Source organism: Mustela lutreola, chromosome 9, assembly GCF_030435805.1.
Source record: "Mustela lutreola isolate mMusLut2 chromosome 9, mMusLut2.pri, whole genome shotgun sequence".
Classification (NCBI taxonomy): domain Eukaryota; kingdom Metazoa; phylum Chordata; class Mammalia; order Carnivora; family Mustelidae; genus Mustela; species Mustela lutreola.
In genome coordinates, this window is record NC_081298.1 from 111,010,442 (window position 1) to 111,026,615 (window position 16,174).

The following is a 16,174-nucleotide window of genomic DNA, read 5'->3' on the forward strand; positions in this document are numbered from 1 at the left end:
GTTGCGCATTCTCCACCGAATCAAGAAGGCTAGACTTCCCTTGTGACCATGCTGCAAAATCTTCACTGATAACCAGCAGATACTCACATTTTCAGTGGACAGTTTGATACAGGTGGAGTAATGTTCTGTAATCTGCGTGTTTGTAAACTTAGGGGTTGTGGCTGAAGTGTCAGTATTCCTAAATGGAAACCCAAACCAAAACACTCTGTTAAGGATCCACGATACTCTAACTTTTCAAAATCCAGACCCCAAACTCCCGCCTCACAGAGGCACCCAGAGCGCACGCACCTGCTGGATGGGGAGGCCAGCAGGCGAGGCGAGTCCGAGCTGAACTGCAGGTCCAGCACTCGCGAGCGCCGCCGCTGCAGCCGCTCCTTCTCGTCGTCATTCTGAGGAAAGTCTTCGAGGACTGGGGTGCCAGGAGTATTGAGAGGGGCCTTCCGGGGCAGGGATGTGGAGAACGCCCGTTCTGAAGGTGAGGCGGCACTGTGGGGGTGCCCACGGATTTCTGAAGAAAAGCAACTAATTATGGCTGACAGTGTTGAAAGAGAACCCTTGCTCAGGAAACCTGCCACGGAATATTTCCTGTATCCAGAGTGAGGGTTGGGGACTGTCAAAGGGAGGAAGTTCACTGCCTGTTTCCCACCAAGATCTTTTCTAACTCTAATATTTCTCTATACAGTTTCTTAGTCGGGTGATGGGTTTCTGATGCTTCCTTGCCAAACTGAGGGGTGTGATGAGGTCAAATTAGAGAAAGACAGAATCATTCACTGGATTGAACAACCTAGAGGTTACTGGCGACCTTGACAATAGCAGTTTTCCTAGACTAGCACAGGCAGGAGAAAATCAAATGGGCATAGATTCCAGAGACGAGAACAGAACAAAAAGAACAGACAAGAAATTGGAGACAGCAGATGGAAACAAGGTTTTCAAGGACTTACAGAAAAGGAAGGACAAAATTGGGAGAGAAGCAGTTGAAAGGGAAGTGAGGTTGAGAAATTAACTTTAAGATGGGAAAAATCCCAGTTTGGTAGAAAGAATGAAGCAAAGAGATTTTATTAGCTTCCTATTGCTGCTATAACAAATTGTCACAAAGATAGTGGTTTATACCAACACAAATGTATTCCCTTGCAGTCCTAGAGTCAGTCTAAAATTGAGGTTATCAGCAAGGGCCGTGTTCTTTTTGGAAGCTTTAGGAAAGAATCTCTTTCCCTGCCTTTTTCGGTTTCTAGAGGCTGCCTGCTTCCTTCCTACCATTCTATCCTCTTGTTTGTTTGTTTCTTTCTTTCTGTTTAAAGATTTTATTTATTTATTTGAGAAAGAGAGAGCAGGAATGGGGACAGAGGGAGAAGCAGACTTCCCACCAAGCAGGGAGCCCAATGTAGGGCTTGATCCCAGGACTCTGGGTCATGACCTGAGCCAAAGGCAGACACTTAACGGACTGAGACACCCACGTGCCCTTCCGACCTCTTGCTTCTGTCATCACATAGCCTTCTCTGACGAACTTCCTGCATCCCTCTTATGAGGGCCACTGTGATTGTGCTGGGCCCATCCAGATAATCTAAGATAGTCTCCCCATCTCAAGGTCCTTAACTTAATCATACCTGAAAAGCTCCTTTTACCATGTAAGATACCATAGTCACAGGTTCCAGTCATCTTTGGCAAGGAGGGGGCATTATGCAGAGATCATGTGGAAGGGTAAAGTTGCTGAACACACTCAGGCAGGTAAAGGGGCTGCCTTTCCTGAGATCACTGAAAGCCCATCCACAGCAACAGGAAGGCAGTCAGACAACACAGACACAAAGGCAGGTAGGGGAGCAGGTACAATGGGGTGCCTGTGGATGTTCCTTTTGGATTGTTTTCCTTAGTAAAATAAGAAGCACCTCAAGACCAAAAACTCAATAGCTAAGGGTGAGGGCCAGGGAGGAGGTGCTGGAGTTTCAGGAGAGAAAAGAAGGTAAGGGAAGTCACCTAGGCGCAGGTGAGTGGATGAACAAGGGAATAACCATGACTGCTGGGCAGCTTTAGGGTTCCCTTGAGATCACTGAGTGAGCAGGGGCCAACGCAGAGTAGGCCAAGTTGGAAGTAATCACGGTTGTGATTTTTGTCAAGAAAGTATAAACAGGCCAAAAGAGGGCAAGGAGTTATACGTGTAGGAAAAGGAGTGATGATAGTGATTGACCATTGAATGTAAGCTAAGTAAGGAGGGGAACAAGAACATGAAAAACACGAGGGACAGGGAAAAGCAAAGAATATACATCTGCTGGGTCAAATAACTACTGGAGTTATTGGAATCAGGGAACAAGAAGGAGTGGAAAGATAGGAGTGGTACTGAGAAGTGGGGTGCTTAAAACTGAGATGACAGAGTGGTGCAACTATTGATAATGACAAGGTCTAGGGTGTGACTGTGGTTGTGAGTGGCTACTGCCTATTTTGGTAGCGCAAGAAACAAGATCACTGGGAGAGAGATGAAGGAACTGAGAGACCTTAGGGGAAGAGGTTTCCAGATTTAAGAATCAAAAGGCCTGGCTTCATATCCCAGGTCCAGGGGTGCCTTGCTGGCTCAGTTAAGCATCTGCCTTCAGCTCAGGTCATGATCTCAGTGTCCTGGGATCGAGATCTGCATTGGGCTCCCTGCTTGGCAGGAGGCCTCCTTCTTCCTCTCCCACTCCCCCTGCTTGTGTTCCCTCTCTCACTGTGTCTTTCTGCGTCAAATAAATAAATAAATAAATAAAATCTTTAAAAAAAACAAACCAACAAACCCAGGCCCATCACTTACTGGCTGGAGAATTTTTTTTTTTTTTAAACAGTAAACTCTACACCCAGTGTGGGGCTTGAACTCATGTCTGAGTTCAAGAGTTGCATGCTCTATAGACCAAGCCAGCCAGGTACCCCATTAGCTGGAGGAATTTTAAGCAAGGGGCGCCTGGGTGGCTCAGTCGTTAAGCGTCTGCCTTTGGCTCAGCTTATGATCCTGGGGTTCTAGAATTGAGCCCCATATTGGGCTCCCTGCATGGCAGGAAGCCTGCTTCTCCCCCTTCCACTCCCCCTGCTTGTGTTCACTCTCTCACTGTGTCTCTCTGTCAAATAAATACATAAAATCTTTTAAAAAAAGAAAAGAAATTTTAAGCAAGTAAATGCTCCAAGCATTTGCTTCTTCATCCTCCAAATAGAAATAAGAACATGTGTCTTAGGTGGTTCTAAATTGGTGATATGAAAAACAAAAAAACAAAAACCAAAAAACCTCCAAACCCACAATATAAGACATATTTTATAGGGACACATTAAAAAAAAAAAAGGGATACAGGGGCACCTGAATGGTTAAGTGTCTGACTTTGGCTCGTGATCTTGGGCGTCCTGGGATTAAGTCCAAGTTGGACTCTGTGCTCAGCAGGGAGTCTGCTTGTCACTCTCCCCCGTCACCATGTCCCTCCCCGACTCATCCTCTGTCTCTCTCATCAACAAAATCTTAAAAAAAAAAATAGTGATACACAAAAAACACTACATGTTGCTCATATGGGGGAAGGGAACAGAAGTGGTGTATAGGGATAAAAGGAAATAAAAAAAAATACAATGAGAAGAACTTCACGTGTTCCACTGATAGCTTCCCATAAGCTCAAGAGTATGGCTAACATACTTCTCAGCTGAGGTCAAACAAAAGAAAAAGAAAGAAGAAATGGAAAGGAAGGAGGCGAGAGACATTTTTAGAGACTGAATTAAGAGGACTTGTTACTATCTGGGTCAGGGCCCTTCAAGAGGAGGGGGGCGGAGTTGGACCTTGAGAGGAGACTTAAACAGAAGGAGGAAGCACCTAAGGAGGAACTGGTCTGAGAGGGAAACTCAAGACAGGATCAGAGGCATGCTTCAATTCTTGGAATATGCTTTCTCTGATTTCTCTCATTTAGATGGTTACTAAGCTCAGACACTCTACACCTACCTCCTTCCCTCCCACTCATTTTTCAGCTCCCTATGGTCTGGCTACCATCCCCACCACTTTATGAAAACTATCTTGACACTATCACCTACAACCTCCATGTTGCCAAACCCACTGGCGACTTTTCAGGCCTCATCTCTTGAAATTCAGCAGGATCTGAAACAGATGACAACCCCTTCCAGTGCTTCTTGAAACGATCCTAGCTTCTATAACACCACTCTCTTCTGAGAGAGTTTTTAAGCTCTCCCTTCTGTCTAGCTCCTAAATGTTGGTCCTGAGTGTCTTCTCTACAGGGTTTTCTTAGGGTTCTCACCTGTTCCCATGGTTTTATGATCCATATGATGATGTCTGAATGTGTTTCTGAGTTTATGGGCCACTTCCCTGAGCTGTATCACCCTCTGAGTGTCAAACTCTTTTCCAAGTGTTTACTGACCCCTCACCTGTCTCATGCATAAGTCATTTACCATGTCCAAAATATAACTCTAAATTTTCAAGCCTTTTACCAAGACCAAGGCCCTGCCTACCTCAGCGGCCTCACTCACTGTTTAATAATGATGTTCTAGTTCTAGCCCAAGCCAGGCTCTTTCCTTCCTGCCTTTCTTTTTGCACTCATTCCTTCTGCCTAGAACGCGTCCCCCAGTGCGCTCTAAGATCTTCCTTGAATCCTCAACCTGAAGGAGCCCTTCCCCTCACTCTGTTGTTCTCAATCACAGCACTCAACCTCATTTGTAATTCTTTGTTTACGGTCTCCTCAACTAGAGTACAAGCTGTCTTCGACTCAAGTCATGATCCCAGAGTCCTAGGATCGAGTCCCACATCGGGCTCCTTGCTCGGTGGGGAGCCTGCTTCTCTCTCTCCTTCTCGCTCCGCTCTCTCTCACTAGCTCTTTCTCTCTCTCAAATAAATAAAAATCTTTAAAATAATAGATTACAAGCTCCAAAAGACTAGATCTTATCTGTTTTGTTCTTTACAGTATCTCTGCACCTGACAATGGGTTTGGCGTAAAGGGAGAGCTCAGTTGTTCAATGAATGTAAAAATAAGCGCATGCAGGGCGCCTGGGTGGCTCAGTGGGTTAAAGCCTCTGCCTTCGGCTAGGGTCATGATCTCAGGGTCCTGGGATGGAGCCCCGCATCGGGCTCTCTGCTCGGCGGGGAGCCAGCTTCCTCCTCTCTCTCTCTCTCTCTCTGCCTGCCTCTCTGCCCACTTGTGATCTGTCAAATAAAATCTTAAAAAAAAAAAAAGGCGCATGCGTCTTAAGCATTCAGCAGGAACCACAACTTTTTCATGGTCCTGAACTAACATGCAGCCCAAGGAAGCCACCTGCCAAGGGAGAGACACCCTCCACCGCGTAGGAGCCCACCGGAAAGGGACCAGAGTGGGGATCGCCCCACGCGCGCTCCCGACGCCGACCCAAGCGGCCTGCTGATTGGCGGCCTTCCCGGCTTCCCGCCTCTTCCTCCCCGCGCCTGCCTCCCCCTTTGCCAGGAGCGCAAGGCCAACAACAACGAGGCCGAGAATATCCGTACCTCCGCTCAGCCCCCAGCCGACCCTGCCCGCCCAGAGCACCGTTTCACGCCAACCCCTTCCCGCGGCGCCCCCCACCCACCCAGCCTCACCTGGGCAGGGAGGTCCCATTTTGCTCGCTTTCTCTGGAGCTGGTTTTAAATCGCGCGCCGAGAAGCCTTAGCGCCGTAACCGCCACGGTGACGTCTGTCGTGGGCGGGGCCAGAAGCGCGCCTGCGCAGGCGCCCCCATCCTCGGCTTGTAAAGGGGCGTTGGCACCTGTGTGGGAGTGCGCTGTATGGAATCGCGGGCTTCCCGCTGTGTTCCTGTGGGTGGACTGTAGGGGTCCATGGACCACGGTCCCTCGCCTTCTTTCGAGAGTCAGACGAGGAACTAAAGATCCTAAGGATCCGGCGTGGAGCAGGACGGGAGAGGGCTCTGCTTTCACGCAATTTACTTTCTAATGGGAGGGAGGGCGGATTTCTAGGAAACAAGGTTAATTTCCCACAGCTACCTGTTCTGTAAGGGCAGCAAAACCCTAAGGGGCTAGAGAGGGATGGATGGGGTGAGAAGGAGCCAACAACACGATGAACGTTCCAGGCAGGCGAAGGACAGGTGCAAAATATTTATGTACATTTTAAAATAAAGGCCATCATTTTTATTCAGATTCTTGTGAAAAGCTTCCTGGATATCTGCCCCCCCACACACACACCTCACCCCCGCATATCCCACCACACAAAAGAAAAGGTTAAGGCGAGAAGTGAGAGGGACATAATTTGCCATCTTTCCATTGTGCTTCATCTGATCCCAAGAATTGTATTTTTCCCAAATTTATTTGAGAGAGAGGGAAGGGAGAGCACAGAGGTAGAGAGAGAAGCAGACTCCCCGCTGAATGGAGCCCCACTCAGGCCTCATCCCAGGAACCCCAGATCCTGACCCCAGGGAAAGGGAGACACTCAATCAACTGAGCCACCCAGGCACCCCCTGCCCAACCAAGAGTTGTATTATGGGAGGAAAGGCCAGGGCAATTCCCCCAAATATCCCTAGAACATCCTATCATTTCTTATGACATGCACAAGGCATTTTATGCAGTGTTTCCCTTGAAGGGTGCTATTGGCATTCAGGGTGAAACAATTTTTGACATGTGGGGCTCTTTGTAGGACACCATTTGTCCACTAAACGCCATCAATGCCTCTCAGTCATTTTGGCAAACAAAAAATACTACTCTTTGTAGAAAACCACTTTTTAAGCCAATTTGCTTTTTTCTTTTTTAAGATGTTATTTATTCATTTGATAGGCCTAGAGGCAGGCAGAGAGAGAGGAGGAAGCAAGCTCCCTGCTGAGCGGAGAGCCCGATGCAGGGCTCGATCCCAGGACCCTGGGATCATGACCTGAGCCGAAGGCAGAGGCTTTAACCCACTGAGCCACCCAGGCGCCCCTAAGCCAATTTGCTTTTGCACAAACTTGTTCTCCCGGTGACCACCGTCAAATCTTTAGTATAAGGCAATGTGGAATAAAGAAAAGAAAGCAGGTTTATAGTGTTTTTCATCTCAGTGAAAGATTCTACCAGCCACCCAGGAACCCAAATCAGCACCCAGGGGCCATCCTGGATGTCTCACTCTCCACACGCAATCAATTGTTGAGCTCTTTCACTTCCTAAGAATCTCAAACCTGTGTCTCTTTTTCACCCATATTACCTTCTTGCTGGTCTGCAGCAGCCCTACACCAGCTCTGACTCCCTTCTCATTGGACCCTAATGAGTGGTTGCTAAGTACCAATCTAACCTATTCCTTCCCAAAGTCTCAAACCATTCAAAAGTTCCATTGCTCTGGGAGCTTCTAAAGTGATCTAGGAGACCCTGTGGGGTCTGGGCCCTACAGCCTCTCTGGCCTCCTCTTGCACCTTGCCTCCCCTTGCTCCTTGAACTCTGGTCACTTGGGCCTTCTTTCAGACTCACTTTCATCCTGCCTACTCCCACCACAGGCCTTTGCACATCCTCTCCTCATCCTCATCTTCATCCAGTTGGCTGCCATCACGTTTCAGCTCACATCACTTCCTCAAGGAGGCCTTCCCTGATACACTCAAGTGTCCTTACTGGAGGTTTTAGTGGAACTTGCCACCGTTGAAATTTTACATCCACTGGGATGACTATTTGATGATTACTCCTCCATAGACTGTCTGCTCCATGAGGATGGAGCCATGGTTTGCTCGCCATTGTTTCCCCAGGGCCTGGTGCTAGCCCTGGACACAGTAAGTACTTGAATACGTATTGAATGAGTTTAGTTGGAAGACAAGTTTAAATCCTGGGTTGGGCATTTGAACCTCTCTGGGCTTCACTTTCTTCTCCGTTTATAAAACAGTCATGATAATACTCCTTCACTGGGCTTTATGAGGAATTGGGTAACAGATTAAACTCTTGTGGGCACAAAGGCTCAGTGCATGCTGGGGTTGCCATCATCTCACTCATCTTCTCTGTGCTGAGTGCATTTGAGGAGAGTGGCAACAGCTTGTGATCCTCTGGGCACCGACGAGGAGCAGTGTGGGTTGGGAGAGTGGCCAGTGGCACTGAATCAGAAGGCTTGGAACACCCGGCAGAGGATGAGGCTGTTCTGGGATTATAATGGAGCCCCCTGAGCTGGCTGCCTAGGGTTCCCTGTGCTGGGACAAAGCCAGCTCCACCCCCTGCAGACGGTTCATTCTCCACCACTCACTCTGAATGCTCTCTTTGTTTTTGGGGGGAGGGGGTTAGTTCTGCAGAGGGTGCCAAAAAATTGAATGATTTATCAGTGGTATCAGTGGTATGCAGAACTCAATTCCTCTGTCTGGACAAAACTAAAGCATTGGGTCCCTCCCCCACTCCTTGTCTGCCAGAAAAGCAATACTGGGGCCAATCCTCTTCCCCATTTCACTCCTCACCAAGATTCTACTTCCCCCAAACGAATGGCAAACAGCTTTAGTTTAGGTGACGAGCAATACTGTTATCAGTCGGCTACCTGAACAAACTTTTGGCTTCGGATTTTCCCTGATCTCCCAGCCTGCAGCTGGCTTATATCATAATGTAGTTCACGATATAAACCATCAAGCCACTGGGGGCCAACAGGCATGTAGTTCAAATGGCTTTACATTCATTTTGGCCTCTGAGCAAATGCCTTTAATTTTTGTATGTGATACGAAATTCCTGACCTAAACACTGGGCTACGGACCAACAATTTCTGTCTTCTAGAATTTCTAAACGGCATACCGCCCTTGATCTTAAAATTAGTATAACACTTTTCGCTTTTCAAAGCATGTTAACCCCTACATCTTGATATTCCCAAGACCATGCTGGAAGGTTGTGAGAACAGGTACTTTGTTCCGGGCTCTGCCTTTACTAGCTGTGTGACCTTAGAGGAAGTTGTGTGCTGTTTCTGTGCCTCGGCTTCCTCATTGGAAAAGGGGAAGGGACAAAGCACCCACTTCATGGAGTTAGAGTGTGAGGATTAAATGAGTTACCAGATGGGAAGCATTTAGGGCCATTGGCAATGCTCGATGAACGCTAAGTATTCCCATTACTATAACTGCTGTTATATCCTGGGTGCCCGCCAGGAATTGTTTTAGAATAAAGCTCAGCTTCCTAAATAATCTGGAGAAGTTTCTCCTTTCATTGTAAGAGTACTCCCAGAGCACAACAGCTCTGTTCTTTCCATTACTACTTGTTTTTTCTATACTCTCTCTTACACCCTCGGCCCCACCCAAGCTTTGCTGACTGTTCCCTTTGTAGTCTTCTGCCAGCTCCTGTTTTCTTACCTCTTACTACACTAGAAACCACAGAGTGCTAGAACATGATACTGCCCCTCTACTTGACAGATTTATCCTTTCTACAGCATATGCATGTTTTTTTTGTAGCCACTGAGATCTTTTAAATTGGCTGATATTTTGAGAATGAATAACTTAGATGTTCCTTGACATTCTGGATTATTCTTTCCTGGCTCCTGGCTGTGCCACTGGGAAACCTCAGGGCAGACTGGTTCAAGGTGTATTGAGAAATACCAGGATGTACGGCGTGGAGCTATCAGGGTAACAGGAATATCTTGGCAATAGGCACGTGAGAATTCTGATCTTCTGTGGGTGTTATTACATACATTCCAACCAACACACAAAATAGCTTCCTTTATTGATTTGGAATGAAAACACCAGCAAGCTATTTTCTAAACAGAAAGAAAGAATATGGGTGTTTATAAAACATCAAAACCCCACAGGGTGGAACCAACCATCACAGCATCTTGAAAGCAGTACCTGGCAGATATCAGCAGACAACATGGGAATACAACCGTTACTATGCAGTGCGGGGTCTCAAATATTTATCGGCATCAACTCCGGGGACATAAATTTGTCATTTATTTTTGCTGTGGGGAGGGTGTGGATACAACCAAAGCCCACAAGACCAGCACCTAAACCCCCTTGCGACTTGAGTTAAATGTGGGGCCAGGTTCTCCTCCCCAGATCTTCCTGGTATGCAGGGCAGGAACAGCATTGTTATCTCCAAAACAACCAAACAACCACACCTACAACTCTCGTCACTTTCTTAAGCCTCCACATCAGCATGCCCAGGATTTTGAAAGAAGGGCAAAATCCACCACTCCTATCTCCAGAATCACTAGTGTTAGAGCTGGACTGCTCTACAGTCCCTTCCTGTCCAACCCTGGCAACGAGCCTCGATTGTGATGACCCCACTTTGCAAAACCACAAACAGTTCAAAAAAAAAAAAATCCCTTTGTCATCTTTGAAAAGAGAATACAGAGGCATTAACAGACTGAGTTGAAAAAGCACAGTTACACGTGGTGGCTAAACCTTCTTTTCATTTGACAAACAAGTGGCTTCCTTTAGAAACAGTTGTCGTTCATCTCAGAAACCGCCCCTCAAAGATTGTCCTCATTAAGGGTTTTACAATGTTGCTTCCAGGCATGAGAAGCTCGTTAGATGCTAGCTATTTTATTAATTTTAGTAAATATGTTATTTCAATTATGAAACAGATCACCATTGACTTAATATGTTTGTGAATCAATGCTAATTGTTTGGATAGTATTGGAGTTTTCTTTCAGGTGCATAAAAACAGCTATATTATGTTCTATTTCATATATTATACGAAAATAGGGCTAAATTGAGAAATGGAAAATAAGCATTCTGGGTATATCTTCAAACACAGAAGGTCTGAAAAATTAGATCCTAACATACGAGAAGTTACCTTCACGGTACTTAGAATAAGATGGAGCGCTATCTGCTCGGAGGTGACTTAAGCCAACAATTCAACAAGGAAACCAGTTTACAAGGAATGTGCTGAGAGTCGCTCACAAAAAGAAATAAGCTGGAATGGAGGTATTCTCTGGTTCTCTTTTTCACTTCCAGTGTTGATACAAAACACAACCTCACAGGCCCTGTCTAGTCTCAACTCTAGCTACAAGATCGTCCTGTAACATCCGTTTCCCTGGGCCCTCCTCAGGTCATACTAAAAGTCGGGAGAGGAAAACCTCAGAAGACACACCGTAGATTAGGCCCTACAGGTTGGACCCCATCCTGATGAGCCCTTCAGGTGCTCCTTAAAGTTATCATAGCCACAGGCAAGGTGAAGGTCACACATACCACTGATGCGTCTGGAAAATAAACTCTTCGGCAGCCTGAGGAATCAGAAATACCTTCTCCCCTCTTTTAATGACCTTTACATTAATGTGCCTCCGCCAATGGGGCACAGGGCAGCTTTTTCACTTGGGTCAGAAGGTTGTGGAATTCTTCCACTGCCTGCGAGTGTGCCATGGGGTTTAGCACCAGGTGCTGGAAGAGATTGACGGGCTCGGCACTCCGAAACGTCTTGGGGATCGGGATGGTCAGGGGCAGGAAGGTGTTGCCAATGAGGAAATGGTGGAGGGACCTTTGCTGGAGGCCCCGGCCGAGGAACCAGAGGATGTCCTGCAGCCGCTGGGACAGCATGCTGTGCTGCCAGTCGGTCAGAGGCAGCCGCAGCAGCAGGTGCATGAGGGCTGTTTTGAAGTGGTAAGAGGTAAGGACCGGGCGGGACGCTCCCTGAGGTAAGCTCTGAAGGTCCCGCAGACTTAAGATGATCTGGAGGCACTTGAGGTGACAGGTGTTCTCTGGAGCAAAACGCCCGACCAGCTTCAGGAACAAGTGTTCACAGGCTGCAAAGGACTCGGGCCAGTCCACACTGGTGAGCGGTTCCTGGTCAGGAGCCTGACTCACCAGATAGACCAGGGTGTCTTCCCGTTGGACCCCCAGGACCAGGCGGATGGAGAGAAAGCGGCCTGAGCGGTAGTCCAGCCTGAGCTTGCAGGAGTTGGTGGACGGTGGGAGGCTGAGCTTGAAGTCATACTTGTGGGCCACAAGGGCCCAGGCATTGCCCACCATGTTCCGGAACCACTGTATGGTCTTGCACACGTCCAGGTGGGAGCCCGTGCACAGAGCCACCTTGATGGAGCTGCTGCACTTGCTCAAGATGGCCGAGTGATCCCTGTGGTGGTGCACCAGGCACAGCACGTCCCCCAGAAGCTTCTCGCGCTTGCACACACATTCCGACTCTACGAGCACACAGCCGCAGCGGCAGCCGAGGGCCGGATCCCTCATCTCCAGCACGAACATAGTGCCCTGCGGAGGAATGATGGGTACCAGAATATCAAATTTCTGGGTCTCGTGGAGGGTTCCCCATTTCTCAAAGGCCGCCCCGATGCCCAGGCAGTCCTCCAGCTGTGGCTGAGCCTCCCGGCGGCTGAGCGCCCGACAGGCCTCGATGAGGTCATCCACGAAGCTCTCCACGAACTCACAGGTGCAGGGCAGGTCACGGGTGACATTCTGGACGTAGTGTTTGTAAAAGGAATCCAGGGCCTCCCGCGAGGGGAAGTCAGTGAGCCAGTTGTAGGAGGTGACAGGCACAACACGGACTTCCTCCTCCTCGTCGTCACTGCTGGAATCAAAGGCTGGCTCATGCTGCATGTTCTGTCGCAGGAGCTCAAAGATGAGAAAAAGGCAAAAGAGGCCAGCATTCCACAGGTTTCCCAGCATCCAGCTCAGCGGCCCCTCCTGGCCACTGGCCTGGAATGGCCACCCCATGTCTTTCTTCCCTAGCACTAACTGGTCACTGGAGGTGTCTCCTCTCCAGAAGTTCTCTGCCTTCTGCTTCTGCTCAGCAGCTCGCTTTCTCTCTTCAAACTCTATCTCCAACTGGCGCATCTCCTCGCTCATCCGCTTCTCCAGCTGCCGACTTCTAGCTAGTGTGTCTAGGTCCATCCGGTCACTGACCATCAGGGGGTGGTGAACTACATACATGACTGCCAGGAACACGAGGCTTATCAGAGCCATGGAGGCCTCTGCATCTGGAGAAGTAGGAGGGTGGGAGTCAGTAGTGATCTTCACCATTCATTTGTTCGCCAGTGCATATCCCCCAGCGCCCTGGAACCCCAAATCCTGGAAGTTAACTACTCAGGAGAAACAGAAAGCTCATAGAGCTGGGCTTGGACAGAGCAAGGGTCCGCCCAGGAGGTGGTCTGGGAGAAAGGGAGTCAGTGGGAGATGCCACTCAGTCTTTCTGCTTTCCTTCCACATGGTGTGGGTGGTCTTTAGGCCTCCAAAGTATGGACACAGCACTGTTTTCATTCCTGTGTAGGAGGGGGAGGGGGACCCTCGTGGGAGGGTGGCCTCACCCGACTCATCAGTCCACTATGGACACCAAATGTGCCCTGCTGATCCCAGAGGCTCCCTTCCACGGGCAGAAAGCACTGATCTGCCTGGGCAACACTTTCCTCTTGCCAAGCCCCAAGCCCCAGCTATAGCATCCCATTCCCTCTGTGACTTCACAATCCTCATTCTGTCACCCTCTGTCATCAGACCCCTCGGCCTCTCCTCCCTTGTGCCCAGTAGGGCAACTCCCAGTTGGCGCCAGAGAAGCACAGTGCCACCAGACTGCTCTCCACAGCTTCCCGCTGTGTTCTCTGAGGTCCTAAGGTGGCTGCCGGATGCCCTGTTGATGGGCCAGGCTCAGAGGCAGGCATGGCTCCACCTCTCAGCCCAGGAAAGTTTGCGAAGAACCAGGTGCCCAAAGCCACTTGACAACTGCAGTAGTCGGATCCTCTGCCTCCCCACCCAGCACGAGGACGGAAGCTTCTCGTATTCACCCCACAAGCTACTGGGCTTACCGAGATGATGAAGGACTATGCCCTGTGGGCGCTGAAGGCAGGTGGGGGGACTCTCCTCCCTCTGGAACTTGGCCTTCTAATTCTCACCGACTGCTCCAGGAGCCCTGTTAAAATTTACAAGGTACCTAGCGGCTGTGGCTCAAAGCAGGGTGACCCCCCCACACACACACCATTCATAACTTTCCCAAATTCCACGCCCAGAGAGCTGAACTCTCATCCGCCTGCCCTCCCGGGGGTGTCTCCCGGGACCTGGGGCCAGGTTACTCACCGTCGGTGTTAGCTGGAACACGGTCTTAAAGAGACAGCGTGGCCTGACTGCCCCCGCCTTTTGGCCGGCGCGGTGGGGGCTCCGGGTGCCTCGCCGGGGCCGCCCGAGGGTGTGGCCCCGCTCCCCCGTCCCGGGGGACGCACCATGTTGTCCGAGGGTCAGAGGGTCCGAGGGTCTGCGCGCGGCCCGCCCCGGAGCCCCCCTCCGCGCCGCGCGCCTCCCGGAGGGTTGCAGCCCCGCACCGCGACGCCAGTCGTCCAGGCTCCACCCCGCCCAAGCTCCTCCCAGCCCAAGCCCGCCGAGCGCGCCGCGGGAGCGCCGCCCTGGGGCCCCTAGGGCCCGGGTGGCGGAGGCACGCCTTTAGTGCGCCGTCCGGGCGCCTGCGGGGTTGTGGCCCCGCACTCGCGGCCGAGGGGGGCTCGCACGCCGCAGCTGCTCGGTCTCTCGGGGGGTGGTGCCAGGGGCAACCGAGGGTACACTTACTGGGAATTTGGAATGCACCGTACTCAAACAGTGACGAGGATGGTGGCATCACTAGGAATTGACCGGGGCATGGGGGCGTCATTCCCAGTCCGGGCTGGTCCTGCGCACAACGGCACAGGAGCTGGGGTGTATTGTCAGCGTCCGTACTGTGCCTTACCCCCAGCCCACGCCCAGACTCAGGTGTCTCTCCCCACCTCCTTCTTATCAAGTGGCTGTCCTGAAAGGCCAGACGGCACGCGAAGACCTGGCTTGAGGCCTTACTTCTCGCTCACTAGCTCCGTAGGAGTAAGAATCCTAAACCTCCAGGGTAGCTCTGCTGATGAGAGGTGGGCGTATACAGGAAAAGTTCATGAAGTGTGGAGACTGGACAAGCCTTACGATCCAGTAAGATAGCTCCACGAAAAGGGTTTCCGGAAAGGATCTTCAGAGTATAACAAAGAGCCCCCAGCCCTCCTGTCCTGTGTCAGCTAACCAAGGAGAAAAGGGGAAGTGCTATCTTTTCATACTTACAAGCTCAAGTTCTTCTGCTGAAAGACAGATTTCAGCCTTTCTTATCCAGTGGCAATGCGCAGGGGGGCCCAAACAACTTGCACAGTGCTTCCAAAAATACTGACTTATTTCACTGTAGGAGGGAGAAAGACTATCTTCTGGCTAGCCATGACTGAAGTTCCAACGTTTTTTTTATTAACTTAGGGACTATTACCGCTAAGCATTTGCAAAATCACGCCATGACAATGAAGTTCTCTTTATTTCTTCGCTTATGACAATGTTGAGATGGAAAAACATATTCCAGAGTGTGCAAATAATGCTGTTGAAACCCATGTGTTTAGGGGCGCCTGGGTGGCTCAGGTGGTTAAGGGTCTGCCTTCAGTCAGGTCATGATCTCCAGATCCTGGAATCCAGCTCTGGGTTGTGTTGCTGGCTCAGCAGGGAGTCTGCTTCTCCCTCTCCTTCTGCCTGTCCCCCTGCTCATGCTTTCGATCTCTCTGTCTCTCTCTTAGATGAATAAATAAAATCCTAAAAAATAATAAGGCCATGCGTTTAAAGGCATGTGTGTTCAAATAAGGGTTTGTTTCAAAAATGATTGGCACATTAAAAGACATTTGCTAGTTTGTGCTCATGAAGTTGGTTACTATAGCAAATAGACTCCAGGCTAGAGAACTATAATCCATGTAAAAATTGCACTTAAATCGGCAAAAAGCCCTCTAGCAGTGAATATTTTTTGGCCTGTTTTTGGTGATTTTTCTGCTTTGGTGTGATGTGAAGCGATATGTTGGCTTAGTAGGATTAAAAGAAAACCAAGTCGTTTGTACACCCTGGCCTTCATGCTATTGGTAATTGTACACAAATGACGTGAGTAAAATGTAGCAGTGGTCACTCATTTTAACAACTGAACTCCTCTGTGGTGGAATTTATCCTTTTCAAGCAAGGAAACATGGTAGTTCCCCCCAGATAACTTTATTTTTATCATTAAATAAGTAAGTACATATGGGGCGTCTGGGTGGCTCAGTGAGTTCTAGCCTTTGCCTTCGGCTCAGGTCATGATCCCAGGGTCCTGGGATCGAGCCCCGAGTTGGGCTCTCTACTAAGCAGGGAGCCTGCTTCCTCCTCTCTCTCTGCCTGCCTCTCTGCCTACTTGTGATCTGTCTGTCAAATAAATAAATAAAATCTTTAAAAAAAATAAGTACATAGAAAGAAAGTACCTGCATAATCTATATACGATTCTGCCTCTTGGCATGTAAGACCTAAAATTTAAGACTGTTAATGTTTACTGGGGCACCTGATTGACCTGGAGGAACTTGCAGCTC

General features: G+C 49.4%; 2 protein-coding genes across 2 annotated transcripts in view; both read right to left on the reverse strand.

Annotated features, from left to right (window-relative positions):
- NCAPH (non-SMC condensin I complex subunit H) overlaps positions 1 to 5,692 on the reverse strand; it is a 35,624-nt gene extending 29,932 nt beyond the window's left edge. Inside the window, exons 1-3 of the mRNA XM_059188451.1 lie at positions 5,552 to 5,692; positions 289 to 508; positions 88 to 178 (exon numbers count right to left, since the gene is read on the reverse strand). Of these exons, the coding sequence (XP_059044434.1) occupies positions 88 to 178; positions 289 to 508; positions 5,552 to 5,570 (330 nt within the window). The 5' untranslated portion in view covers positions 5,571 to 5,692. The remainder of the gene's footprint in view (positions 1 to 87; positions 179 to 288; positions 509 to 5,551) is intronic.
- A 3,880-nt stretch (positions 5,693 to 9,572) lies between these two features.
- ITPRIPL1 (ITPRIP like 1) lies at positions 9,573 to 14,160 on the reverse strand. Its single transcript, XM_059188452.1, has 3 exons — positions 13,884 to 14,160; positions 13,616 to 13,719; positions 9,573 to 12,796 (listed from the first exon to the last, which is right to left on the reverse strand). The coding sequence occupies exon 3, from the start codon at positions 12,780 to 12,782 to the stop codon at positions 11,139 to 11,141; it is 1,644 nt and encodes a 547-aa protein (XP_059044435.1). The 5' UTR covers positions 12,783 to 12,796; positions 13,616 to 13,719; positions 13,884 to 14,160; the 3' UTR covers positions 9,573 to 11,138.
- Between the last annotated feature and the right edge of the window lie 2,014 nt (positions 14,161 to 16,174).

Excerpts from the sequence above, each read along its gene's own strand:
- ITPRIPL1 (XM_059188452.1), bottom strand. The coding sequence starts at position 12,782 with ATGGCTCTGATAAGCCTCGTGTTCCTGGCAGTCATGTATGTAGTTCAC.